The 20,501-nt window shown below is 37.9% G+C and overlaps 1 protein-coding gene across 1 annotated transcript; it reads right to left on the reverse strand.

Moving 5' to 3' along the window:
* Nucleotides 1-1,129: 1,129 nt before the first annotated feature.
* On the reverse strand, nt 1,130-20,456 carry MDH1 (malate dehydrogenase 1). The gene is made up of 9 exons (XM_001494265.6): nt 20,152-20,456; nt 14,754-14,852; nt 13,829-13,925; nt 11,185-11,360; nt 8,958-9,080; nt 3,477-3,653; nt 2,849-2,962; nt 2,022-2,111; nt 1,130-1,468 (listed from the first exon to the last, which is right to left on the reverse strand). Exons 1-9 carry the CDS (start codon nt 20,152-20,154, stop codon nt 1,343-1,345), a joined length of 1,005 nt encoding a protein of 334 aa, XP_001494315.1. The 5' UTR covers nt 20,155-20,456; the 3' UTR covers nt 1,130-1,342.
* Between the last annotated feature and the right edge of the window lie 45 nt (nt 20,457-20,501).

Genomic DNA, 20,501 nt, shown 5'->3' on the forward strand with positions numbered 1-20,501 from the left:
CTGTCTTCATGCTTCCAATTACCTGCTCTTTAAAGATATGTTTGACTCATTTGTTTTCTTCTTTTCTGGCTTATATATAAAGTGGAAAGAGGGTAACGAGAGAGGAAGCCAACAGGGAGAAGAGCATGTTCTCTTCTCAGCTCCTAGTCTCCCTCTAGTTCCCTTTGTGGGCAGATTTTTAACAGAGCAGTTGGTAAAGAAGTGTTTGCAGAGTGTCTCAGGCCCAGGGTCATAAGCAGAGTACAGAAAGGTGTGTTTGGAACTGAGAGAATAATTCAATAACTGGTACACATTCATACATCCTTTATATAAAAATTTTAAAAATTCTGTATGAAATTTTGTTTTCTTGCATCTAACAGCAGTTATAAAAGCACTTTTCACTCGCTTGCATTTTTCTTCTACATATGAAATATGAGATGATATAGATAATTTTAAATAAGAAATCCGACCAAGTATTTGGGCACCCATGAAGAGCACTATATTAGGCCCTAAGATATTTATGATATTGAGTGTCTATTATGTACAATGAGTTAAGTACAAGGATAAAAAGACACCTTCTGTCCTCATGGATTTTGGAAAAAAGACTAGTTTTTCTGAACATTATGTTTCTAGTAATAAGCTTGGGTTGAGAACATTCCCACTAGCATAAACTCCTGTGGCATTTACCAGTTATGAAAGGTAAATGATTCCTTATCTGCTACAGAAGAGTACTTCAATGGAAGACTTATTACCTTTTTCTTCTATCATGAAAATGTTCTAATTTCATCCAATGGCATCAAAACTATTAACAGAGTATTATCTGCAGCCTATTTAACAGCCAATGTTAAAATCAAATTATCCACAAACCATGAACTAACCCTTGAGATTTTAAAACTATGATACGTATTTAATTGCCTAATGTAGGTAATGTTTAAAAATATATTCTGGAGTAGATTGATTCATTATCACAAGGTGGATTTCCCCATTCTATTTAAATATAAGAGAATTATGTTTTACCTTAGACATTTTCCATCTTTACTTTCTCTGGTTTAAAAAAAAAATCACAACCCCTTAGGCAAAATGAGAAAAACGCAAGTTTTTTTTCTGAATAGAAACAAAAGATTAGCTAGAAATTAGAGTCTGAGCCATCTTCATTGAATATATATTTTATTTAGAATGCAGCACTAGCAACATGATGATAAACTGTCACAAATTTATACCAAGAAGCACACAATCTTTGAAATGTGTTGTTTTCCACGAGTTAATTTAAGTATAGCATTATTATTATTTGGTACGAGAGTCAAAGACGACATTTAGATTCTTCAGCTTTGGGACATTTAGTAACATGAAAATGACTGTCTAGTCAGGCAGAGGAAAGAAATTCAAAAGCAGTTTCTTTTTCTTCTGCCAGTTCCTTTGCAGTAAGATCCATCTTCTCACGTGAGAAATCATTAATAGGGAGACCTTCAACAACCTTCCAGGTTTTGTCCTGTTTGAAAATCATTGCAAATAAGAGATTTACAATTAAACTAGAACCGATCTTCTACCAAGCAACAGCTTAGTTTGAATGTAACTCTAGGAGTATCTGTTTTAAAGTCTGATTTTAAAGAAGCAAATCAAAATCCAGATCTTAATTAATGAGTGATTATGATAAAAATCCAACGCTTGAATTTAAAACTCATTGAAACTAGGAAAAAAATTTTTAAATGAGGCTTTAATTAGAAAACAAAACTATTGAAAAATTTCATGGCTCTAATACAGAGCAACAATACTGAGAGCCACTGCATCATTCAGAAGATACTGTTTGTAGGTATCTGATGTTAGAGGCATAATAACAAAATGTGTCCAGTGGGAAGAGTTGAATCTTGCTATCCAGATTAATCTCAATCTTTTAGTGACCAGAAGTTGTGCCTCACATGATTTTAAAGCTGAGAAAAACGTCTAATTTGGTAAACAAACAACTTTGTAAATTATATCATTATTAATAAAAACATACAACTACTTTCTCAGTGGGGACAGACGTAAATAACCCAACACCTCACCTTGACTGTAACAGGGAATGAGTAGAGCAGATCATCGGGAACGCCATAGGAGTTGCCATCAGAGACAACACCCATGGACACAAACTCTCCCTGAAAATCAGAATCAGTATTTTACATTCTCATGGGGCTTAGGGATTAGTTTGCATAACTGACAGACATATGAACTAACAAAATTAAACCACGTGACACTTTCTTATTATATGCATAACTTCATTACTGTATGAGGGAATATCACCAGGCACTTCCATGACAAGGTAACTTTCATGGGTATTATTCCACTTTTCCAATCCATGTGTGAAGAAGGCTAGTGAAACATAATCCTCATTTTACAAATGAGGACGCTATGGCCCAATATAGGTGTGTGTTTTTCTTTGCTGAGGAAGATTTGCCCTGAGCTAACATCTGTGTCAGTCTTCCTCTATTTTGTATGTGGGTTGCTGCCACAGCATGGCCACTGCTGAGTGATGTGGGTCCACATCTGGGATTGGAACCTGGGCTGCTGAAGCAGAGTGTGCCAAACTTAACCACTAGGCCATGGGGCCGGCCCCTTAATATAGGTTTTAAGAAGGAAAAAGTCACCTCCACCAGGTGTGCTACGTGCTTTCCATCCATCATCTTATTCAATCCTCACAACCCTGTGAGGTAAGTGCCATCCATGTAAAAGATGACAAAAGAGCCCAGAAAGGTTAAGTAACTTTCCATAGCTGGTAGACAGCTGAGCTGGGATATGAATCTAATCTATCTAACTGCTAAGGCTATGTTCTTTCTACATTATAGCGTCAGAGGACAAAAATAAAAGAGTGGCCTATGTAAATCAGAGTCCTCACCTCTGGGGTTCCAAACCAGATGTCTCTGACATGGTCACAGATGGCTTTTGCAGCAGACATCGCACTGGATAGTTTTCGGGCCTTGATGACAGCAGCACCACGCTGCTGCACGGTCTGGGTGGGGGCAGAGGTAGAGACAGCAGTGTTACTTGATCATGATAGCAGAATTTTTATCAATTCCAAGCTGATCCTGGGGTGAAAGGCTGCAACCATAGCTTAATGTGTCCCCTCCAAAATCAACTATCCAATGTCAGCCTTACTAACCTATTTCAGTTATATGCACCAGTCTTTTTGAAAAAAAACTATAAATCCCCACAGAAAGTTTACCACACTTCATACATAGAAATGGATCTCAGTGTAAAGATAACTGGATGACTAGAGGGTACTCTAGTTTTTCCCCCTTGATCCATCTTGACTGCCGTGCCACGTATCAGATCAGAGCAGACTGGATCGTGACTGGCTTAGTATGACCCCCCCAAAAGTACCCAGTCTTCAGAGCAACTGTGAAAGGCTTGCTCTCGAGTCCCGTCCTTCCCCCACCCCTTGGTGAGACACTCAGGTTACTGTGGCGTGTCTCCCAAGAGTTCTTTATGCCTGGCTATTAAGAGAGCTCCCAGATTTTTCTTACAGTGATGAATTCTCCCTTGAGCCAGCTGTCATCTTTCAGAGCTTCATAAACACCAACTTCCTTTCCTTGCAGTTTCACCTTGGCATGGTTGACATCGGGATACTGAGTTGATGAATGATTTCCCCAGATAATGACATTCTTTACATCATCAGAAGTGACACCAAGTTTAAGAGCAATCTAGTTAAATAGAAAACAAATACATTACTTAGACAAAAGCTTTTTATTTCAAATTGTGACCTGTTTGACAAATGCCCTTAAGATAAAAAGCCTCTGAAACTTCAGAGAACAGGAGAGTTATATTAATATGTAAAAAAAAAAAAAAAGCAAATTTTATTGCTTGGTAATCTCCTAAAACAGCTTAATGGTGTAAACAAATTGTGGATCTGAAACATTATAGGGTAGAATATTTAAGTACAATGTTTAACAGCAGACAGCATCCCACAATTTGTGATTAACTTATTAGTATAGTAGGTTTATCAAATATAAAACACTTAGCAAGAGGTTAATATTGCTTCATATGTAAATGTGACCTTTGTTTTGTTGTTAATGCTTACTTGGAGATGTCTTCTCGGTAATTCTGAACAATCAGGTATTCAGGTACTTTCTCTATATTTAGGTGAATATAATACATAAATGACCTAATTTTAAAATAATCCTAAACATGAAAATTTGAAGTTGGAAGGGACTAAGATTACCAAAGTATGACCGTCCTTATTTTATAGATTAGGAAACGGAAGAGTTTAAGTATAACATACATATACAAACTAAAATTATAACAGATGTAACAATCTCTAGCTGTAGTTTCAGAAAGCTCTTAAGGATCCTGCACACCTTGTGGTCACATGAACATCAATTACATTATGTAGTACAGTAGCCACAGAAAGGGTTAGAAAGTTATGTTTTGAAAGATTTAAATAAAATAAAATCAGCTTGCTTGTTTTCTTATTCATGTGATAAGGTAATGGGCAGTAAAGAAATTATAGTTCGTTATATGTATAATTTGTTCCCAATCAGACAGTAGAATTTATGATGAACCAGAAGGGAATGTTTTGGGAAAAAAATTTTTTTTTGAGGAAGATTAGCCCTGAGCTAACATCCACCGCCAAGCCTCCTCTTTTTGCTGCGGAAAACTGGCCCTGAGCTAACATCTGTGCTCATCTTCCTCTATTTTATATGTGGGACGCCTGCCACAGCATGGCTTGATAAGCAGTATGTAGGTCTGTGCCTGGGATCTGAACCAGGGAATCCCAGGCTGCCGAAGCAGAACATGTGAACTTAACCACTATGCCACTGGGCTGGCCTCTGGAAAAAATTTTTAAAAGCTGATTTGTTAAGGTGACATTATGGGTGATTTTTCTTTCCTTTATGTCGTACTAAGAATGGGAGAAAAAAATAGTTGTGCCAAGTCCATAGCTTTTTCATACATACATCAAAGCAGCATCGCATCAAAGTTCTATGTGAACATTCACCATATAACAAAAGGAACACACTCTGATATTTTAAAGAAATTTTAAAAACAAGGATAGTAATAGCCCCAAACTGGAAACAACCCGGAAGTCCTTCAAGAATGGTTAAACAAACTGTGGTACCTTCACACAATGAAATAAATAAGTGGAATAAGTGGGAAAACAATAAAAAAGAATGAACTACTGATACACCCAACAACTTGGATGGATATTAAAGGCATTAAATTGAGAGAAAATAAGCCAGTCTCAAAAGGTTACTTACTGCATGATTCCAGTTTTATAACATTTTTAGAATGACAAAATTATAGAGATAGAGAACAGATAAATGGTTGTCAGGGTCTAGGAAAGTAGAAGGAGGGTGTAACGACAAACAGGCAGCATGAAGGAGTTCTTTTGTGGGTGATGAAATAGTTCTGTATCTTGACTATGGTGGTTACAGTTATACATAGAATCATTCATAAAGACATACAAAAAAATGAGTGAATGTAAAAACTGCAAAAATTTGAGAAAGTCTAGTTAACAGTATTCTGTGTAGTTTAGTCAGTTTCCTAGTTTTGATAATCCTCTACAGTTATGTAAGATGTCACCACTGGGGGAAGCAGGTGACGGGTACATGAAATTCTCTGTACTATTTTTGCAACTTATTCTGAGTCTACAATTATTCCAAAATAAAAAGTAAAAAGCAATCAAACAAAACAACAACCAACCAAACAACAAGGATAAAGATGAAAAAAGCCATTACCTAAAATATTTTCAATGACTTGACTCATCTTCACACTAATTTATTCAGTCAAGTAAGAAGCAAATTGTCTTTACTTTCTTTCTTTTTTTAAAAGATTTTTTAATTTTATTTTTCGTTTTTCTCCCCAAAGCCCCCCTGGTACATAGTTGTATATATTTTTTTAAGTTGTGGGTCCTACTAGTTGTGGCATGTGGGACGCTGCCTCAGCATGGCTTGATGAGCGGTGCCATGTCTGCGCCCAGGATCTGAACCGGTGAAACCCTGGGCCGCCAAAGCAGAACTCAGGAACTTAACCACTCAGCCACAGGGCTGGCCCCAAATGATCTTTACTTTCACTATGACCCTTAAAATAAGTCGAGACTCATTTCCTAAATCCTAAAAGTTAGATGATTTAAAAAATTAACTTACAATTCTTTGTTTTTGACATTTTAAATCACTTTTGATCTAAACCTTGCTTCATTAAGTCCTAATACTTGAGTTCTGCAAGTATCAGGACTATTAACTACCTTATCAGTCTTCACGAATTAATTGGATGATTGGTTTCTGGGGTACCCAGCTATTGATCTGCCTAGTGGATGGGGTAGAGTGGTGTGCTATGCAATGAGTACCATTTTCTGTGTGTGCCATCGCCTGAAAGGACTCAGGGAAGAACTGCCCTTATGTCTATTTAGCTGGCATGGTATAAAGAAGGAAAATTTATACTTGGACCAAATAAGCCAAGATGTATATTACTAAGAACTCAGAATCCATAACTCTGCTGAATGTCAGCTTCAACTGCTCCAAAGTACAGTGAAGACAAACTGTCTCTAAGCCTCTCCTCCCCACAGGCCTCCTTGGCTCCCCTTACTTCCTGTGTCCTGCTGCCCACCTCCTCTTGTTCTTTTGATCTCTTGAGCTAATCCACTTCTGTCTGGACAGCAAAGGCCAGTGCTTTGCATTCAGGAGATGTAGTTTTTGAATATCATTCATGTCAGAGCTGGTCAGAATTAACATGTATCCAGGATAGCAGTTTCTTGCCCCCTCTGACACTTTTATGTCTGTCATATAGATCCTATTAAACAGTTTTTGTGCAATTCTCCAGCCCTAGTAATTTTCTTCCCCCTGATACTGCCTAACTGGTTTCAGTGTCAAATTACCTTGTCAGCAGACACATAAGCAGCTCTGGTGTGCAAATACATAGGGGAGTTCAGCAGGTGATACACAGTTGCTAGGTAGCTAAGTCCTCTGAATTCTAAAACAAATTATGTAAGACTAATAACCATTCACATAAGAAAAATTAATCTTTGGGTTTGTTATTTTTCTCACTGCATTAACAATTTCTAAAGGAAGAAGAAACAGCTTCAACAAAAACATCCTAAAAGCTCTCACTGTGCCAGGCTGGCATGCTGCAACATGTGCCAAAAGTTAGTTTGAGATAGCTTCTTCTTCTCTTTCCTCATTGAGACTTTTGCCTCTACAAGGAAAAGTGTTTCAGGCACCATGACAAAGTATCACTTAGTAGGACCTTGGATGCAGAATTTTCCAATGCCTGCCTCCGCCAAGGCCTCAGGTGAAACAGCAGAGATGGAAGTTTATCAATGTCGTCATTTTACCTCTTTCTCCCTGTTGCAACTAAGTAAGTGACCATCTGGCAATCCAGAGTCGACAACTGCAACACCTATAATATCATCTTTTCCTCCATAACTGTTGTATAGTACCCAAATCTCCTGCCTCCAATCATTCAAACAAACTTCCATTCCTTCCCAGCCACCATACTCTGGCAAAATAATAAGGAAAAAGACTCCACTCACAGCCTAAAGCCTCTCAGGAAATATTTATAATTTAAGTTTGGTTATCCAATGACCTAAATTAACTGGAATATTCAGGGAGCTATTTCTGAAGTGTGGCTCTTCTCAACTCTTGATTATACCCCTCAATAATAATAAAAGTCAATAATAGTAATAGCAGTCAACTTTTATTGAGTTTTACTATGTGACAGGCACCACGATAAGGGCTTAACATAGATCTTATCTCATTTTATCCACAGAACTACCTTATGAGGTAGTTATAATTACCCCATTTTGTAGCTTGAATACACTTTCTCAAGGTAATGGAGTTAGTAAGTTGATTGAGGTCACTTGATCCCATTATGCAAGGACACACCAGGGTTTAGAGTAGGGAAATGTAGGTGGCTCCAACATTTACTAGCTGAATGACTCTGAGGAGGGTCCCTGACTTTTCTGGGCTTTGGTTTTCTTATCTATAAAACAGGGATAATAATGGATATCTCATATGGTTTCTACAAGAACTAAATGATAAATTACATGTAAAGCATTCAGCTTAGAGAAGAAGCTTAACAAACGTAAATTCTTTTCTCCTTCACTGGGCACTCCAAAGCTGAAAGATTATCAATTCTCAGTTTAAAGCAGTAGCTTTTCAACTTAAACCTCACACCATTTTTTGGGTAAAAATAGTTTTCTTGAAACTAAACAAAGTTGTCTTCTCTAGGAAACAAAGGACTAAACTCATAGACCTAGCTAGAAGTGATAACTTGTGGATGAGGAGAGATGGCCAGAAAAGTGCTAGGGAAAAGGAAAGTTACGTCCAAGAGCTAGAACTCTGTCATGACTTCCAAGGGCACCAGGATTATCTAGATCTGAGAAAGCCAGGAAACCGGCACAGATGAGTGGCATGGCCTCTAATTTTTAAAAAAGCTATTGTTAATACCCTGGTCACTGACCCCTTGGCATATTTACCCTAAGGCATCAAAGACATGACAACAATTAAAATTTGGCTGCTAAGTAATGACAAGTAGGAAATTTTATGGAAACGTAGAATATTAAAAAAAATATAAAAATAAAAATGAAATTAAATATAAAATTTAAAATCTGAACTTGATTGCCTAGCTGTAGGGAAAAAAGAAGAACCACACAAAACACAGGAAGCTCAAGTCTTTCTTTTTATAATCTCCTATATATCTGACAATAATAAACTAAATGATGTATCATCCTGTGAATTATCTATACCAGTGACTACTTTTTAACCACTGTAGTAAGAGACATTAGCAACCGCATTGAATTATAGATAGCAAATGAAATCTAGTTGAGAAAATTAAACACAAAGTTCAGCTTCTTTAAGAGACTAGATTGAAAGACTCCCCAACAAACTGGAATAGCTTCCTACTAAACAAAAATAACAAAAAAAGCACAAACTAAGATTCAGATACCTTTAAAAATGAGAGAAGAAAGTTTTCAAGTTGAGCATTCATAAGATTTTCAAAAGCATTTTTCTCACCTGAGCTTTAGCTCGGTTGTGATCCAAACGCGTCAAGCAGCTGAAGTTCTCCTTGGGAATGGACGGTGCCGACTTGGAGGCAGTCAAGCAGTTGGTATTGGCTGGGTTTCCCACCACGATAACCTAGGACGTACGGAGGCACAGCAGTCTTAGAGACCACATACCGATTACCTCAATTATCTTAGAATATGACTGACAAATGTGTAACCTTTGTATCAAGTTTGTGTGAGCTAAATATGTACAGTTATCATTGCAGTTTCTAGTAGGTTTCTATCTTCCCTTTTAAAAACTTTTTGCCCCCTTATTGGGGTTTCGTGTGATTACCAAAAACATTTTTTTAATAAAGCCACCATTATGTATACAAGTCACTTGCCAGGTGGCAGTGTCCAAGACCTAAGGTACATGTCTTTCTCTTTTGTTCTGTGCCCTATTTGGGACAGACCATTTATCTATTTGCTACAAAAAACAAATTATCTAAGGCTCTATCTCAGAGTTCAACTCACTCATAAAATTTTCCTTCTTATAAAAGTAGTCGAAGAAAGAAATTCTACTTGAGCGGTTTACTTTAGGACATGATTTGTCTTTATGAATTAAAAGTGTTTCTCAATCTTGCCTACTCGTAAAAATTAACCGAGATATTTGCTAAAACACAGACTACCAGGTCCCACCCACTCCACACGTCCTGAATGAATCTTTAGGAGAATGTACTTCAGGCTACTGTTTTTTTTATTGGGGAGGTATGGGATACACTGAATTACAATACAGTATAGGAAAAGGGATACACGGACTTTTATTTTAGTTTTACAAATCTTTAATAAAATCATAATTTAAAAAAACCACTGTGAAATAATATCAAATTTATTTTGCAGAAAAGCTGCAAGCATATTACAAAGATTAACTCCCACATCTCTTTTACCCATATTCTCCAATTTGCTCCATCTCTTTCCCTCTCTCTCCACACACACATCCTTAGTCTTCTTTTTGGCCTACATTTGAGAGCAATCTATAGACATGATACCAGTGTCACTGTATATTTCCTTAAACAAGGATTGTGGCCAAGGGGCGATTATGGTGCAAACAATACTATAACTCCAAGCAGCCTGGATTTCAGCAGTCCAAACAACCTTGTAATCTTTTACCAAGAGATCTGTGGATTTCTCTTTTTTTTTTTTTTGAGGAAGATTAGCCCTGAGCTAACATCCGCCACTAAGCCTTCTCTTTTTGCTGAGGGAGATTGGCCCTGAGCTAACATCCGTGCCCATCTTCCTCTAGTTTATATGTGGGATGCCTGCCACAGCATGGCTTGACAAGCGGTGCATAGGTCCGCACCTGGGATCTGAACCTGCAAACCCCAGCTTGCCAAAGTGCAGTGCACGGACTTAACCTCTAAGCCTCTGGGCCAGCTCCTGTAGATTTCTATTCAATTCATTTCTATTGTTTTCTGTTAATGATTACAGAAAATAAAAGTTAACTATTTAAAAGGAAGTCCACAGAAAGCAAAAATTCAGATGTCTATGAAGTATTAGAACATTATAAACAGCAATTTTAAAAAATCTTAGAAAATTCTTTTACCTTACTTCGAAGGCAGGATAGAGAGGAGGAAGTGTATGAAAATCAGTAAAACCGATTGCAAGCCTATTTGCTGTGACAAGTAAGTTCTAGTTAATTGATGACTAATTGGTAAAAGGAGGCTTTATCGTAATATTAAGACACATTTAGAAACTAGAATAAATAGCTTGAACACAAAGAGACAGAACAGGAAGTCATACCTACTCAACTCCTCAAGAGACAAGCATATCAAAATTCCTCTGGATCGGGAAAATCTGAGCATTCAGAAGCCACCATCTCCTATTGTTGAGAAGGTAGCTTACAGCTATCTCCCTCCACCATCACACACACAAATCCAAATGTCTGGACACGTATTCCCGCACAACTAAAATGCACCAGAAAGTTCTGTGCCTTCTCTATAGGTTTACAGACTAATAATAAATTTTCACCTCATAGTATTAGGCAAAATATTTTTGAGCACCTCTGAATATAGACTTCTACACTATAAGAAAAAAACTCAGAAAGGAAGAGCTTATTAAGCAAAACTCTGTATCTACTGACCATAGCACAGAACTGGGAAAAAAAAGAAAGGCAAATAATTTTGTTTTCACTTAATTGCTGAAAGTAGAAGTTTCAAACGCTGATAATAAAACCCCCCATTAAATACTGTATTGGTCACCTTAACTGACTTCTTGGCATATTTCTCCAAGGCTGCACCTTGGCATTTGAAGATTTTCACATTTGCTTTCAGTAAATCTTTCCTCTCCATGCCATCCCTTCTTGGCATGGAGCCCACAAGAATGGCCACATCCAGGTCTTTGAAAGCAACGTCTTCTTTATCTGTTGCAATGACATCTGTGAACATGGCAATAAATATGCAGAGCTATTTAAACACCAAAACCTGAGGTTTTCTTTTTCATATTGAACCCACCCAGTAACTCTTTCATTTTGTAGCAAATGTTTACTTTCATGTATCACATTGATAAAAGTTTTAGGAGCCAAAGAAAACAAAGACAATATATTAATTCAACAATCATAACATCAGTAGAAATGTGAACACATTTATTTTGCTTTTCCTATTTCAATAATTATCTCAATTTTAAAAATTCTATAGCTTTTATCTTTTATAAGCAGATATGATGCAAGATATAATACGATAACTTTCAAGGCAACATTTGTTATTCACACTAATTACCACAGATAACACAAAAGAGAAACTAATTCACCTAACCTTTAAGTTACAACTACTTTAAGATCTAAGATACCAATCACAAATTAAAAATAATGTTTATTGAGGAGTTTTGTGCCAGGAATAATGCTATGAGATTTATTTAATCAAATTTAATCTTAGTATTTTACAAATGAAGACAATGAGGTTTAAAGAATGAACTAGCTGCTATCAAAAAAATAGCGGGGCTATAATTCCAGCCCAGGTCGGTCCAGAGTCCAACCACTATGTTAGTTCAATAAACATACACCACTTGCTTTCTGATTAAAGAACACATATTATTGCTCTCCTTTGTCAACAGTATTAAAAAGGCCATGACCAGTGCTTTAGACTAACTGTTTATGTCCCTCACAAAATTCATATGTTGACACCTAATCTCCAACGTGATGGTATTAGGAGGTGGGGCTTTTGGGAGGTGATCAGGTCAGGAGGGTAGGGCCCTAATGAAGTGGATTAATTATGAAAGAGGCCTCAGAAGGTTCCCTCACCCTTTTTACCACGTGAGGACACAGTGAGAAGATGGCTGTCTATGAACCAGGAATTGGGCTCTCACCAGACACCCAATCTGCTGGCTCTTTCATCTCTGACTTCCCAGGCTCCAGAACTGTGAGAAATAAATTTCTGTTGTTTATCAACCACTCAGTGTACGGTATTTTTTGTCATAGCAGCCCAAATGGACTAAGACAACTAGGATTCAGCATTGTTATTGGTAAATTTTTAGACCAGTGAACTTGTGTCACAGTCAGGCTGCTATGAGCTCCCAAACAGGAATGCATAGGAATACCAGTTGGAGGAAAAAAAAAAAACACCCTTCTTTTTCTCAGCCATGCATCCTTATTTGCTGAACCTTCCCTTCTCTGTCACATTCAAAGCTGACCAAGAACAAGTTGACTGTAACCTGGGCCCATCAGAGAGAGCAGAGGAACTCAGCAGAGAAAGGAATAAAAATGGGATAAAGCAAAGAGGAAGCTGATTTGGAAACAGTGGGTGAGGAAAAGGAGCCATGAGAATAGCTTGGGGAGGGTAATGCCCTCTCTTACGTAACTACGCAGCCAAATGATTCAGATGGCACAGCACTCCTTCTAGTAAATGTTTATTGAACAGATATATGAATTCTCAGCATGGTTTCTCTTGGGTTTGTATATATTTTGCTTTGTGCAAACTTTTAGGAAAGTATTAGTAATTAATCCTTACCAAAAGACAAAGATCATCATAAAGGTATAGCTAAAGAAAAATACTCAAATTAGTTTACAACTTGACCTAATATTTTAACGAATCTTTCAATCAAATCTAAGACTTCTGTCTTACTTTGTGTAATAGTTTAGTGATTCTCAAAGGCTCTCAGCAGAACTCTGGCGGGTTTTTTCAGACTATCCAGTGTACAATTAGGACAATTTACACTATATCCCAACCTGATGACTGGCAGATGGGATGGAACCATACAATGGACCAACCAATTTCTAGCCCCAGGGCAGCATATGGCTCTGGAAGACATCATTCAGAGTTGAAAAAGTTCTCTATCACAGGACGCTACTATTACTATTTAAATAGACTTTATATAACAACAATGTAGACAATCTTAATGTATAACCCTTTTGCAATATCATACTTAATTAGTAAAATAAATTATATATAAGCATGTGGGGGTAAAAAGGTATAGTCTTTTACCTTACACACGTTATTTCTCGCTTTTACTCTTATTTATTCGTGGTATACCAAGTAGTTGTTCAAAAAACAAAAACAAAATACTTTTTAAAAATAATTTCTAATTGAGAAGCTAGTTAACAAAAATGTAAAATCTATTTTTTTTTTTAAAGATTTTATTTTTCCTTTTTCTCCCCAAAGCCCCCTGGTACACAGTCCTGTAGTTTTAGTTGTGGGTCCTTCTAGTTGTGGCATGTGAGACGCTGCCTCAGTGTCGCTTGATAAGCGGTGCCATGTCGGTGCCCAGAATTCCAACCGGCGAAACCCTGGGCCACTGAAGCAGAGCGTGTGAACTTAACCACTCAACCATAGGGCCAGCCCCAATGTAAAATCTATTTTTGACAGAAATAAAATACTATAAAATCCCTTTCTTCTCCACTCCCCAACTCACCTTTCAGGAGGGGAAGGGCACAGTCTTGCAGTTCCATTAGGACACCGTCCAGGACACCCATCATGGGGGTGATATCCAACAGCACAAGAATTATAGGCTGCCAAATAAATAGCAAGGACAGCATTTGTCAGTGTAGGTTACGTCATTTAGTCAGAAAAGAGACCTTTGGTAAAGTTTTTGCTTATTCGGTGTGTATACGTGTTTAATTCCCATTACTCAAAATTATTTTAGAAGATCAAGTATCTAATATCATGCCACTTTCAGGAAAAGGAATGCTATAAAATCAGCAATGTTCTGCTAACCTTCACAGTAAGAGGAATCATTATTACTGAATTTTAAAGGAGTACATGAAAGAAATATCAAATTGAAGTGACATGCCACAGCTTGCTTTTATTGTTAATAGCTGTATCTGATTTCAGTTCATGAAAAGCTAAGTATAGTATCTGGCACAAAGGAAGAACTTGATATGCATGGGTGAAGAGAATGGATAAATGAATACTTTAGAAAAGGATTTTAGTGTACATTAGTCAGACCTGCTGGAATAGGGGGTGCCTGCTTCAAACTGAGAAACAGATTTACCCATCTTGACTATTTTTGGTCTAAAGACCATCTAGGAACAAGGAAGTGCTGATTCAGCAACTTTCTCTCCCACTTGACTCATCCCTAACAGTTACTGCCCCTTAGTTAATACCTTCCACTGATTGATGCCACCTGGGGCACCAAGTCAAGAAATACAGTATGTGGTAGAGTTCTGATTTGCAAAGTGTTTTCAGTGCCTGGAGGGGTACATATAAATAAGCTACCAGCTTCCACTGATAGCAGTGTACCATTCCTTCACCATTTAAAAATTTCTTTGCAACTAAATACAGGGTTTTAATGACCATATTCTTACTCTGACTTAAGATTTATAGACACTTGCCCCTACCTGGTCTTTACCAAAGACAGATCCATTTCCAATACTGTACAGCAGTGAATATGCAATTTGACCAGCTGCTCCAGTCACAAGGACTCTGATTGGTTCAGACTGTAATGAAAGAGATCCATTAACATCTTAATTAAAAACTGCTATTTTACCCTAAAGATATTCAGGATTTTGTCTACAAGACGATCACATACTTTAAAAGTTAACATAAAATTTTAAAGTCTCTTCACATCTGGCTTAATAGATTGTCCCAGTAAATATAGTATGCACAATCAACTAAGCAACTTCCGGAACATGTGTCCTTTGGCTGCATATTTATGGATTGTTATTTAACTCTCACTGTTATCCTAGATTTACTTACATAATCGTATCCATGTGTTTTTAAGGATATTTTACCACCAAAATAGGCCTAACAATGTTGATGTGCATTATATGGTGATACAAACCCTGGTGGCCACTAGAACCTTACAAATCCTGTTATGCGAAGCCCCTCAATAGAATCCTTCACACTAGGAAGAGAAGTAGCAATGGTTAAAATTTTCCATTTACAGTGACCCAGTAAGTTTTAATAAAACTATTAATCTTGATTCAACTTAACTACATGGAGGAGGAAAAATAAGCCTATATTTTTTTATTTGAGAAATAAAAATGAGAAAATGATAATATCTGGATTATAATGAATTTTAGTATTAAATAATAAATAACTACAGCAACATATAGTGACAGGTGACAACCTGATTCCAAGGGAAAATTAATTTTAAAAGGGAGGAAGGGGGAGAAGTACAAAGAGCGTAGTAGTTATAATAGAGAGAAGTTGCCTTACAGATCTCAACAGACTTTGAACAAATTATGGACATATGGACAAAAATAATAACTACTATTCAAAGTGATGACCCTGAGTCATTAGGAAAAAGTTAAATTAAGCTAAGAGAATTAAAAAGATAGAAATATTCCTATTAAGAAGAGCTGAATAAAAATGTTTGGAAACTTAATGGGTAAGTTTAATTAGATGGGAAAATTCAATCAAGGTGAACCGTTGCTTTCTCTGACAGTGCTGGGTAAATGTACTTCCACTGTGTCACATCTATTGTTACCCATATAGAGGTGGCCCACTGAATTGACTGGGGATAGATGTGTTTTGATTTCTTTACATTTAGAATTCTTTCTTCCAGAGGAAGCATGTCTCCAGGATGGAAGGAGACTATGCCCCTGAAGGGTCCTTTTAAACCTTCCAACTCCAACCTCTGAAGGTCAGCAGCAGGTAGCAATTTGGTACTCACAGAAGTCAAAGAAAAAAATCTCAGGAAAGAAGTGTCAACTGTTGTAGAGAAATGAATCTGATCATAGCAGACTACGTATGCATTTCTTCCTCAGAGGTGTGACCAGGGTAGGAATGGAAAAAAAGGAGAAAACTATGGAGACAGTTTCTCCCTGACCTTCTTGGTCTCTTCCCTATCTTCTTCACCAACCTCTCACCTAAGCCTTTATATTTCTAAATATACAAAATATGATAATTCCCAAATAAACCAATTTTATTTCAAGACTTATTTATGTTCCCAAATAGACTTCAGGTTTATAAAGAACACAAAGTTATTGTATATGGTTATTTCCTATCATATGGCCCTTACATGTTTTTAATTCTGCCATTTTCCCCTGTTCCTCTGGAGTAGTGTAGGTGAGGAAAAGGGAGCAGAGGAAGGAATTATTCCCCTTTCCTCCTTAGAATGCAAGCTCCTTAAGGACAGGGGCTTTGTCTATTTTATTTATTTTTGCATCCCAACTGCCTAGAACAATGCCTGGCATGTAGTTGGAGCTCAAATATTTGCTGAAGGAATAGACGGATCTTGTAAAATTATTATCAAAAACCTGGAAATATAAAAGAATTGTTTTGAAGCTAAACCTAACATGTTTTAAAAAATTGTTTAAGATATTTTATTCATATATACTTGCACTGAGAAGGTTGGAAACTTTGTGACAATATTTCTAGCCATTGACAGCAAAATTATTTATGTCACTAGTTCTAATGATAAAGTCTTATAATCAACTGATGAACTGTTATGTCACTAAACAACACACCACTGCACCTCTATTATGTGCCTGGTACTATTTTAGGCCAGAGAATCCATTAGTGAACCACATGCAGGAAAGAAGAGGATAAGCCAATTTTCTAAAACAGGGGACTAGAGGCAGAATGTAGTAGTTAAAGAGAAGGCTTCTAGAGCCAGAACTTCTTGGTTCAAATCCTGACTCCACAACTCATTAGCTGTATGTTCTTGGGCAAGTTACTTAATCTCTCTGTATTCAGTTTCCCAATAGCAAAATGGAGATAACAATAGCAGCTACCTAACATACAAAGTAGTGGTAAGGATTGAGAGAGTTAACATACAAAGCACTAAGAATAGTATGTGGCAAGTACTGTAATTACAGGTCACTGTCACCACAGAATTTTCCTCTAAGGACTCTTACAGCCTGTGGTTTTCTATTTACATGTCTGTTAACTCTCTACTAGTCTGTGAACTCCCCATGAGAGCAGTCCACTTTTGACTCAAATTTGCACTCCCATATAGTGTTCAACAAATATTTGCTGAATGAATGAAAGTAAGGGTTAAGAACAATATGAACACATGCTACTTCAATGTAAAGTAAGCTGGTATAAGAAATGAGGAAAGTGACTATCACCACCTGTAAAGCTTAACCTCTCAGAAAATCAGGTAGATGGTCAGAATAATGCAGTCAATTTTAGGCATTAATTTTAGCTACTAAAAAAATGTGTTCACGGTATCACAGTTTGTCGTAAAGGGGCTGTGGCCAACTAATTAACACTACTAATTCGTCCTCAGCAGTTTCTTTCTTCTGTATCTTTGAGCAAATTATTTTCAAAGGTAGGTAATTCCATCTTGTTAAGAACAGTATGAAGTCTAGTTAGTGTCTGAATGTTTGATGAAACAGGAAACAACGTTCATATTTGGTTCTTTGTCTATTTTTCTGTTGAGGAAGATTGGCCCTGAGCTAACATCTGTTGCTAATCTTCACCTTTTTGCTTGAGGAAGATTGTCACTGAACTAACATCTGTGGCAACCTTCCTCTATTTTGCATGTAGGATGCTGCCACACCATGGCTTGATGAGTGGCATGTAGGTCCGTGCCCAGGATCCGAACCAATGAACCCCGGGCCCCTGAAGCAGAGTGTGCGAACTTAACCACTACGCCACTGGGCTGCCCCCCATATTAAGTTCTTTCTGCTCTCTGCAACACTGCAGTTGAAAAGCAGAGGATGGGAGATTCCTATAGACTTTTCACAATGTCACAGTGTGAAGAAAGGTTACTATTCTTTGCTTAGATATCTAGGCAGTAAGCCCAAGATCCAAAGAAGGAATGTCTTTGCTCTTGGCAAGGCACTAATGACCTTCCGGAAGATGCAGGCTCTGTCTTGTCCATGTCCTCAGGTCTCAGTTGTAAAGCTTGAATTTAAGGTATTCCTTCTGTTATTCTACAGAAAGACCCACATATTTCTTTTTTACTGTCTAATTTATATATATTTCTGTAATATAAAAGACAAACTATCATTCAGATTCTTTCATACAGTTTATTCTTGCTGTCACTCCCTGTGAACACAAGCGAAGAATGCCCTCCTTTAAAAAACTGCTTTGAATAGCTAACAAAAGATGGCTCTTTTCTGACTCAGTGATTGGTCACACACTCTCCCCAGGAGGAAAGCAGATTGAGTCACGTGAGAATTTGCTGTCAGTTTTGGCAAATTGACAGGAGTTGTCTTTCTCATGGAGGTCTGTTAGCTGGTGCTCCAGTGACCTTCCAGGGATGAGGCCTGGCTTGATTTACTGTGTAGCAAAACAACACAAGAATGGGGGACCAAGATCTCTCTGTGACCTTGGGAAAATCATATGACCTCAGAACGCTGTGCTTTAAGATTAGAGGAAATAATCTCCAAATTGCCTTCCAATTCTAGAATATTCTGAATTGCAGAGATTAAAGCTATCAGCTAATATAAATGCTGATAACATAGTTTGTATTTGCACTATGAGCTTGTATCTTTATTCCAGAATCTCAGCTACAAAAAAATTAATTTTCAGCATGACTTGGTTAAGTGTCTGTATGACACAATATGGTAAAACAGAAAGAGTGTGAGACCCTCGGGGGCAAACTGTTGTGTGACCTTGAGCAAATGACATTCTCTTTGGGTTTCAATAAACTCAATTTTAAGATGTGAAGTGGGGAGGTATGTCAAGATGATCTTTAAAAGGTCTCATCCAGTTCTAAAATTATAAAGTCTGAGGTTCTCTGATAATAAGTATCTCTGCTTTCATACTAAGATTATTAGGTCAGAAACCATCATTTAAATGAGTGATTATGCTATCACACAAAATAAGTAGGAAACCTAGATTTAACACTTTTTGAGAATTAGGAACTGGCCCCCTTATAAAGGTAGAGAGAATAATCTTCTTGCCTTGAAAACATGTCTTTTCAGGTTCTGGAAAATTTTCAATTCATTCAAATATTTTTCCACAGTCCCCACCCATTTTAGTATTTTGAGATAACGAAGGAAAAACAGTCTCAACTATAAATACAAGTACTGAAGCAGTTTCTCTCAGTCTTATGTCAAATGTCACCTTCAAACAGCATGCAGATTCTTCCTACGTCAGTTCCCTCACCAACCCCCCTTCTCCCTTTCAGCAGAGACAAGATATGGAGATCTAGGTATCCAGATCTTCATGACAAGATGGTTATATTGTGTAACATTTAATAGCAGTCGTTCTAGAATTCATAACATACAAATCAGTAAAGAATATCTGCACTAGTTACGTCTAGTGATGCCGTCACTGCAACACGTCCTGGCATTACAAAGACATCAATGAACAGGTTTTAAAGAACATTTCGTGAAATTAGATATGGCGGAAAACAGGTCTCTTGAAAACGTAGATCGTAATCTGGAGCACCTGCTAAGCACTACCTTTACAGTCGAGGGCCTTCTACTTTCAAGGGCTTTGCAACAAAAGCCCTTAAAAACACTTCGCTTTAGAGGAGAAAAGAGCTTAGGACCCCAAACCCCCTCCCATATCAAACCTTATCATCCTTATCAAACTCCATATCGTGCTTCGGAGAAAATCCGCAGCTTCGTATTTTGTCCCCCTGCCATGCAGGAGGACTGAGACCGCAAGGACAGCGATCTCTTTAAGGTCCCTCTAAGAGCCCCCCAGATGAAAACCAAACCCTTCTCAATTCCTAGGTCACTGCGACAGTCCTCAAAAGATGAGCCGGGTTTCCCAAAAAGCATGAAAGACAGTGCCTTGCACAGCCGCCCCTCAAAAGTCCTTCAAGCACAAGAAACCCCACACAAGGGCGAGAAGGCCGGAGGCGGACAGAATCCAGGGGCTCACACTCACCATGATTGGGAACTGCGCGGACAATTTCAGCACCTGCAAAACAAGGGGCAGGGAATCAGGTCACCTCTACCTCGAGACCGACTCAGAAAGGGCGAGCGGCGTTAGAAAGAAAAGGCTCGGCTCCCGACCGCGGCGCCCTCTGGGAACTGTAGTTTACCCTGCCCCGATTCTGGTGCAATCTCCAACGCACTTCTTTCAAGTACTGAACTACACTTCCCGAGGTTAGAGTCTCGTCTCACGCCCTTCTCCCTGCGCTCTCCGCCGATTGCAAAGTAGTCCCCGAGGGTGAACCGCTGTGATTGGAGGACGGCGACGAGCGGATGATTTGGGCTCAGGAGGAAACGATCTGC

This window comes from Equus caballus, chromosome 15 (genome assembly GCF_041296265.1).
Source record: "Equus caballus isolate H_3958 breed thoroughbred chromosome 15, TB-T2T, whole genome shotgun sequence".
Lineage (NCBI taxonomy): Eukaryota > Metazoa > Chordata > Mammalia > Perissodactyla > Equidae > Equus > Equus caballus.

Coding starts and splice junctions, on each gene's coding strand:
- MDH1 (XM_001494265.6), bottom strand. Junction 9,081..11,184: donor ATGCCAAGAAGTCAGTTAAG/GTGACCAATACA, acceptor CGTACGTCCTAG/GTTATCGTGGTGGGAAACCC. Junction 2,963..3,476: donor TCAAGGGAGAATTCATCACT/GTAAGAAAAATC, acceptor GCCCCCACCCAG/ACCGTGCAGCAGCGTGGTGC.